We start from the raw sequence: 9,325 nt of genomic DNA on the forward strand, positions 1-9,325 counted from the left end.
CCAATTAACCACCAGAAAACCAGAAGTAGCGCTGTGGTTCAAAGTGGTAGGGTACTAGCCTTGAGTGAAAAAGCTCATGCCCTGAGTTCAAACCCTAAGCCCTACAACTGACCAAAAAACAAAACAAAACAAAACAAAATAACAAAAAAAAAAACCAGTCTATAGACAGTCTAGGAAGAATTCTTCAAAGAAATAGGAATACTTGGTGCAGGAATATTTTGAAATACTTATTTTTAAAATACCTTAATAGAGAATAAGTGTCAGAAGATATGTTAGTGCAACTCACAAAGCTTAAATGTGAGTGGAAATAATTAAGAGTACAAGTAAAATGGTATGATAGAAAGACTGCTTTGATGTCAGACCTAAATTCAAATCCCAATACTTTTACTTACTTGCTGGGTGACCCTCAGCAAAACCCAACCCCTTTGATATTGGTTTTGAAACTTAATAGTGAATTGTACTGAGGATCAAATGAAATCACACACAGACACACACAGACACACACAGACACAGACACACACAGACACACACAGACATACACAGACACACACACACAGACACACACAGACACACACACACACACACACACACACACACACACACACACACACACACACACACACACACACACACACACACACACACACAGAGCACCTGGCCTCAAACAACTCAATAAATGACAGGATCTTCTTATCTCAAAGAGTCTGAAAATTTAACAACAGACCAAAAATTCCTAGTCTCTACTAATTTTATTACCCTCAGACAAAGGTTAGCATTTTTAATTACTTATACACAAAACTAGTAGATCAGAATCTACCAGTTAATACAGGTTCACAAAGACCCAAAGTGCAGAAAAGAGAACGAGAGAACTATATGAATTTGCCCTTATATCTCTCTCCATGACTGCCTACTTGAGGTTTTCTAAACAGAAATATAAGGGTAAGTTGCCCCACAGTCCCTTGGCTTCTATAAAAATATACCATAGTTCATAATGTAAAACAAAATCTAAACAAGACAACTAGACTTGTGGAACCTAAAATTAGACTTACCAGCTGTGTTTTGGTTAGCTAATGCATAAGACACCAGCAGGACACTAAAATATACAGAAGCCTCTTCTCTGAAGACTAATTTTCACCAGCCTATCAACTCGACAGATTAAAGCAGACAGAAGGAACAGAAGGAGAGGGGGCTGAACAGTTTTCACCCCAAAGATAACTTGGTGTCCAGAACATCAACTGCTGCCAGACTAACTTGTCTGGAATTGAACTCAGAATAGAACCTTAGATGGCTCTCAACCAGTAATCTGAATAAGAACTACCAATTGCTGAGGGCTACTTATATTTCAGGCACTGTGCTAATAAACTTTTTACATATATGATCCTGCTTCTCCTTACCACAACCCATTCAGGAGAAAATTATTACATCCATGTTAAGAAACCCAAGATTCAGAGATAATGACTGAATTACCATGACATTGGGTGGGAGGTATAAGAACCAGGACTCACCTTCATAAACTTCAAAGTCAATTGAGGTAAAGACTTCAATATGCAGCCAGGTACTCACTTCATTACCAAGACTTACTGTTTTCATAGTAAATATCACCATCCAAAAAACAATTCTACTCTCTCTAAGAGGGCTGACTCCAGAAAACTAGGGCACTGTCCTTTTCATCAGGACAGTACAGGTTAAGAAAGTTCATTTTGAAGATTGGGTATCTCAAAACTGCATGCCTATCATAGCCTTTTCAGAGAAACATTTAGGGGTAGATCCAACTGATAATACAAGCCTCCCTTTTACCTCAGTTAATTATTATTTATTTAAAACAAGCTAGGTGCTGGTGGCCCATGCCTTGTAATCCTAGCTACTCAAGAGGCTGAGATCTTAGATCACAGTTTGAAGCCAGCCCCAGCAGAAAAAGTCTTATCTCCAATAAACTACTCAGAAAAAGCTGTGACTGGTGGTGAGGTTCAATGGTAGAGCACGAGCCTTGAGCACAAAAAAGGCTCAGGATCAGCACCCAAGCCCTGAATTTAAGCCCAGACAAGCAAAAATAAATAAAATAAACAAACTATATAGAACTACTATGTAACCAATGCTTTATGTTCTTCATCATGTTTTATATGTCTTATATCCTTTTAGAAAATAATAAAAATATGAACACATTATGGCACACTCCACTTTCTATCTTCTTACCAGAGCTGCTATGTATTAGCTAAAGAGCCAGAGTCACCAACTACTATGGAGCCACCGTAGCATACCTCTACAGCTAGCTCTTCTAGAGTCACACACAGCTGTTCTGAGTAGAGGCTTCTATCTTTCCACAATCATGTCAGCAAGTATCTCCTCCCTGACCCCCCTCTGCATGTAGTTATTTCAAGTATCATTTAAACAAAAATTCTTCTCTGTCAATATATCTATCCATAGAATGGCCATTTTATGAACTTCTAAAATGCTATAGATAATATTAATGGTAATGGAATTTGAACTCAAGACCTCATGCATGTTAGGCAGATACTCTACCACTTGAGCCATGCTGCCAGCAAGACTAGAACTTTTCTTTTAGGTGAACTATATAAGTGTTTTAAACCACTGTATATGACCATAATGTGTCACAAAATCAATTTAGTACTTTTTTTAAGAAACCAAAATAGAACATAAGTGACATATGCAGACAAGTAAACTGAATTCTTTGAGTTATATGAAGGGGTACAGGAGTGTGCATAAAGTAAAAATTAAAAAATATTTCCCCTATAGCAGATTATATTCAAAATAATTTTATGAACTACTTGTCAAGAATACTGATTATATCAAACCGTACTTTTACTAGTCAACAAAAAGTCAGTAATTGTAAGTCTGAATATAAATCCCTTTGACAACATACTTTCATATGAATAAATCTTAAAAAAAAAACCAAGATAAGAATCCATTATCAGATAAAACCAGATAAAGATTCATTATCAGACCAAATGACCCATTCTCAAGGCCAAGAATTAGAGCAAAAGAAACCCATATATTGCAATGAGAAGTCATGACCCAGATGAAAGGCCTTAAATTTGCTGTGTAATTACTTTTCTATGGTAAATCTAGAGCCCAGGCTCAAATCAATTCTGAACCCACAAAACCCTCTAGAGACCAACTCCAATGATGTTGGATTGCAGTCTAGGAGAAAAAGCAGAGAACAGCATTAAAAAAAAAAACAAAAAACAAAAAACAAAAAAACTTTAGTAACTAAGTATTGAGACCAGTCCCTTTTATCTGTTAGTAGACCCTGGCAACAACTTGGCCTTCTACCACCTATACCAGGCATTACAGACTGGGTTGGCCTTGGAATAGTGAAACAAAAACTGTATAAATTCTCAATTCTAAGCTTATCTAATCAGACTCTTCATACTAAATAATAAAAACAACAGAGTACTAACAATGTGTTAAGTACTGTTAGATTATCAACTAAGTAATCACTAAGCCATTTTATTTTCACAAAAATTCTATTTCATTTCTTTTTGAGGGCAGATACCAGGGTTTGAAGTCAAGGACTACAATACTAGGCAAGTACTCTACCACTGAGCCATAACTTCAATCCTTTACTATGCTATTTAGGTTTGAGGCAAGGGAGAGAGGCATGTGCCTGGACCACAATACACAAATTAGGCTTCCCATTATAGCAAGGATGATACCCACGTGCCACCACATCCAACTTCTTCTGTTGAGATGGGAGTTTCATGGATTTTCCTGCTCAGGCTGGCCCTGATCTGAAATCTTCTTTATCTAAGACTCCCATGTAACCAGGATTATAGGCATGAGACATTGGCATCTTGCCTTTATTCCATTTCTTATAATACCATCCATTTTGAAAATATGGAAACATGATCAAGTGGTAACAAAACTTTTCCAAGGCCAAAAAATTGCAGAGCTAGGGTACTTCTTGTCTTCTTTCTAATCCCACTCGTTTGCTTAATTTTGTAAATCTTTAATACATGTGTTTGTGTATGTGTGTTATTGGGGCTTGAACTGGGGGCCTTGCGCTGTCAATGACTTTTTCACTCATGGCTGGCACTCTACAGATTGAACATCTCCACTTCCAGCTTTTTGCTAGTTATTTAGAAGTAAGCATCTTGTAGATTTGTCTGCTTGAGCTGACTGCAGATCCTCAGATCTCAGCCACCTGAGTAGCATAAGGATTACAGGTTGAGCCACTGACACCCAGGTTATTATATGTTTATTTGCTTATTTATTCTCTATTTCTCTCTATTAAAATGTAAGCTCCAGGAGAACTTACAAGGACTTCTGTTTTCTTCACTGTTCTATTCACGGTGACTAGAAACCACCTACTCTCAGCTTGGGCTCAATACTTGCTGAACAAATGAATGAATGCAGTACAATGATGTTCTCTTGGTTATCAGCACACTGAGTCACTTTTAATAATCCAAAACACTTTCTTGCCAACAGCAAAGGTACACTATACTCACAACATTTTAAACCAGAGGAAGCCTGAAATTAGACTTCAATGAAATTCCCTTCAAGTTGAAATCTTTACTGGATCAAAATAAGCAGACTCTAACCTCAAAACATAAATTAAGATTTTATCTTGAAAGTAATCAATACAAAAAAAGGTTACTGGAGTGACTCAAGTGATAGAGCATTTGCCAAGCAAATAGAAGACCCTGCTAGTACCACCAAATAAATAAAGGCTATAAAACATATCTCTTATTTGTGAAATGTGGTAAATTATTCAAAGCTTAGGAAAAGCCTAAAATATCCACTAGGACACGTATGCAGCATTATACAAAAGGTCCTATCCAGTCAAGAAAAAGCAAATAACAAGTACAAGGTTAGAAAAAAGATTTGCTCCTCTTCCCAGATAAATACATCACTTATGTAGACTGAATCTACAAATGAGTTATTAGAATATGTAAGAGAATTTAGCAGATCATTCCTATATACAATCAAAAAACAAATATGTAAAACATTTTATAAAACTATGAAATCATAAAGTATCTAAAAGTAAATTTCACAATGATATATAGAATTTTTCAGAATAAAATTTTATTGTGCAGAAATAAAAAAGCCTAAATAAATAGATCTAATGTCTATTGTAATGGTATGAATTCTGTCTATGAATTTAAAAATTCAGTACAATGCCCAAAATATACCTTAAAAATTTCCATGTAAATGCTTTCTATAAAATGATTCTAAGAAATGTAAGAATCAGATTGGCAGAAACATTTTTTTTTCCAGGTCCTAGGGCGTGAACTCTGGGCCTGAGTGCTGTCCCTGAACTTCTTTTGCTCAAGGCTAACGCTCTACCACTTGAGCCACAACACCACTTCTGGCTTTTTCTGAGTAGTTTACTGGAGATAAGTATCTCATGGATTTTCCTGCCCAGGCTGGCTTCAAACCACAATTCTCAATTCTCAAACTCCTGACTAGGATTACAGGCATGAGCCTCCAACACCTGGCTAGAAACACTCTTATAAAAGAAACAGTATCTGCTCTACTATGTGTTATAAGAAAGCACTTTTTTTTTTCTGGCCGTGAAACTTGAACTCAGGCCAGGGCAATGTCCCTGAGCTCTTTTGCTCAAGGCTAGTGCCTCTACCACTTTGAGCCATAGCTTCACTTCTGAAGTCTCATGGGGACTTTTCTGCATGAGCTAGCTTTTTACCTCAATCCTCAGATCTCAATCTCCTGAGTAGCTAGGTTTACAGAAGTGAGCCACTAGCACCCAACTGAGAAAGCATGTTGCTTGCACAGAAACATATTACAAGATTAACATTGCAGAATAGAAGGGCCAAAAACCACAATCCTGCACATATAGGCACTGGAGAGATCACAGGTGACATACCAATAAATGCTGGGAGAACTGGTTATCTGTATGGGGTAAAAAAGAAATGGAGTCACTACTTCCGATGCATGACAAAGTATTAAAACATAAAGAAAAGTTTTGATAAATTTTGTCACATTAAAACTAAGAACTTCTACTTAAGGCGTAATTTCTAATATTGTTTAAGAAGTAGAAAATACTTAAAACCCACATAAACACCAAGAAATCAGAAGCAAATATATTTTTAAAAATTGCAAAACTTAATAAGAAAAAGTGACAACCTAAACAGAAAAATGAACCAAAGACCTAACAGTACTTCACAAGAGGAAATATAAAAGATACATAGTCACTAGAGCAGTGAAAATTAAAATCACAGTAAGACACTAATACAATACATAACAAGAGTGACAAAAATTAAAAGTACTGTAACAGCAAACAGTGGTGAAGACACAGAGCAACAAGAACTCTCCTACTCTTCATGATGTGAACAACTGGTACAACCACTTCGAAAAACAGTTGGCAATATCTAACACTATTGAAGAAATTCATAATATGCAATACAATAATTTCACTCCTATTTTTACATTCCACTTAACTATAGGTACACGTACCAGAAAACATGCCCTGAAATGTTTGTATGTTATTTTTAACAGCCAGAAACTCCAGAACCTGAGAACAAATCAAATTTTCATCTATAACAGAGTATCTGTGGGATATCCATACAACAGAATACAATATAGCAGTAAAAATAAACCACAGCCGAAGGACCAATATCAAAAATGTTCTTAAAAAGAGGCTAAACCGCTCTCTCGCTGTTCTATTCTAGCTCTCTCTGTTCCTCTCTGCTCTCTCTGCTCTTTTCTAGCTCTTTCCTCTCTTTCCCAGCTCTCTCATTCCCAGGCCTTTCCCAGCCACATGGAGTGCCAAAACCTTGCCTGGTCCCAGCAGGTCTACCGAATAAACCTACCCCTTACCTGAATACCATGTGCGTGGTGCAAATTTAAAAAAATAAAACAAAAAGTTAAAGAAAAAAGAGGCTAAACCAAAGAAAACACATGATTTAAAAATTATGAATCCAATAGTGTCAAGTTCAGGAAAGTTTAGGGATGCATACATTATGTGTACTATGAAGTATAAAGATAAGCAAAAATCTCTCAGCCCAGAAGTCCTGATCATGGTTATCTATGGGGAAGAGAGATGGTTATAACTGGAAAAGGGTGTGCAAGGGATAATACTGCCAATTAAGCTCTATTTCTTGATCTGAATGGAGGTTACATCAGCATTTATTTTATAATTGTCAGTCCATGTTTTTTACATGCTTTCTGGATGTAGGGTTTTGTGTGTGTGTGTGTGTCTGTCTGGTGTGTGCTCACACCAGTCCTGGGGCTTCAACTCAGGACCTGGATGCTGTCTCTAAAGCTGCTTTGCTCAAGGCTAGTACTCTACTACTTGAGCCACAGCTCCCTTTTGAGCTTTTTGGTGTTGAACTGGAGGAAGAGTCTCACGAATTTCCTGCTTGGGTGGGCTTTGAACGGCAATCCTCAGATCTCAGCCTCCTAATAATCTAGAATTAGAGGCATAAGCCACTGGTACTTGGTTTTGAATGTGTATTTCCAAAATTAGAAGAAAAAAAAAAGAATAACAAAGTGAAAATATCAATACAAGGGATTTATTACAGTATCTGTTATTCCAATACCAGCAATTGTATGGTTGCTTAAAGAAGTGAAAGTCATCCTACTATGACAACATTCACTAATATTCATTACTTAATGAACAGATCACATAAACTTTCCTTGACCAGGTTAACACCAAAAGCTTCTCTTACTTACTGTAAACATTTATAGAAGAGCAAATCACTTACAAACTCATTTATTTAAAAGAATAATAATTTATGTCTACTACTTGTCAAGCAAGTTCTAGGGGACTAGCCAAGTCCAGAATAGACAAAGCCAGAGGCAAAGCATGAGAACCACCATACCACTTGGCCTTTCTCTCTTAACCCTCCTTTCCTACCAAGTTTCAAACATGAAAAATCTAAAAGCAACTCAAGGCACACAGCCAGTCATGATCAAAATCACCACTTTAGGAAGTCTTCACTCCAGAGGTACCTGTTTGAGTTCCTTTAGCAAAAATCATAGCTTTCCCTGTCTTTGTGGAAGAGACTTTTTATCAAGATCCCCGAGTCAAGGCCCGTCTTAGCAATAGCGCTGATGTGGAAACTAACTCAAGTGGGGTGAAGACTTCAAGGAATGCTTTAGCGGGGTATCCAAAGTTCAGATGCTTGCACAGAAATTATACTCTAGGTTCTGTGTGTACTCTGTGTTGGCTCAGATCAGAGTCCAAAACTTTCACGTGATTGTCAAAGGGGATCCAACCAAAAGAATAAATGAACATTGATCCCAACCAGATGAGTAGCCTAGCTTTTGATGGACATGGTGAACATGAATCTGGACCCAAGCTAAGGGTATGTGAGTTGAAACCCAGGTGTCTGACTCCTAGACCTCAGCTCAGGTTGCCAGATACTTACTCTTAGCTCTTCGAAGGCTTCATCTAGGGTGGAGAGCTGGTGGCCCTGGTGGGCCCCAATGACTGGACACAGGACACAGATGAGCTGCCTATCCTCCTGGCAATAGGTGCTCAAATCGAGCCCATGGTCCGGACACTTCCTCTTGGCCACTCTCTCTGCTTCCATTTCTATTTCGGGGTCAAATTCGCTTTCGGCCTCAGTTTCCCCTTCAGCCTCTGATTCTCCCTCTTGGTTGTCTTCCTCGGCTTCGCTTTCCTGCTCGTCCTCCATTTCTTCCTCGCTGTCTTCTTCGCTCTCCTCGTCGCTCTCCTCTTCGCTCTCTTCCTCCGTCTCGCTCTCTTCCTCCGACTCACTGTCTCCCTCAGACTCGCTCTCTTCCTCCCCGGCCTCACTCTCTATCTCCCTGTCGGGCTCCCCCTGGGCCTCGAGGTCTTCCTTCCCTGCAACCTCCCCGGGGGCCCGCGAGGTCCAGGCCGGGGCGCCATGGACGTACTCGGCCAGGTGGTGAGAGAGGAACTTCTGCTTGTGCGCCTCGGCGTGGCGGTGGCAGTAGCAGAAGCCGCATTCCCGGCACACTTCCTCGGCCCCGGGAGCCTCGTCGGGCTCGCACTCGTCACACGTGCCGTCGTGAGGCAGCTCCTCCAAGGCCGCGCCCACTCCGGAGGCCATGTGGGCGCCGGGATCCCGGCCGAGGCCTGGGGGGGGGAGGGGGCGGGGAGGGGAGGAACGCGAGCGCGCCGCCTTCCCGGGCCTCGCGGCGGCCTCCACACGACCTCACACCCCGCTCCCGGCTTCCGTCCTCTCGGGGAATCGACACCCGACTGGGCGGGTTCGCACTCACTGCGGCCGCTGCCGCGACTCAAAAGCACGGCCTTCGGGGCCCGCGGCCGCCCCGGACGGAGCCCCGAGCGCAAGACTTCCGCCCGCTCGGCCTGCGACGAGCGACGCAGCGCTGGGTTGCCGCCCCCGCCGCTCAC

The 9,325-nt window shown here is 40.2% G+C and overlaps 1 protein-coding gene across 1 annotated transcript in view; it reads right to left on the reverse strand.

Moving 5' to 3' along the window:
• The window catches only part of Trim44 (tripartite motif containing 44), a 104,347-nt gene extending 95,022 nt beyond the window's left edge, over positions 1 to 9,325 (reverse strand). The window contains exon 1 of the mRNA XM_070032588.1: positions 8,349 to 9,325. Coding sequence (XP_069888689.1) covers positions 8,349 to 9,017 — 669 coding nt within the window. The 5' untranslated portion in view covers positions 9,018 to 9,325. The remainder of the gene's footprint in view (positions 1 to 8,348) is intronic.

The sequence above is a fragment of the Dipodomys merriami genome, unplaced genomic scaffold (assembly GCF_024711535.1).
Source record: "Dipodomys merriami isolate MVZ:Mamm:240054 unplaced genomic scaffold, mDipMer1.0.p SCAF_21, whole genome shotgun sequence".
In the NCBI taxonomy this organism is placed as follows: domain Eukaryota; kingdom Metazoa; phylum Chordata; class Mammalia; order Rodentia; family Heteromyidae; genus Dipodomys; species Dipodomys merriami.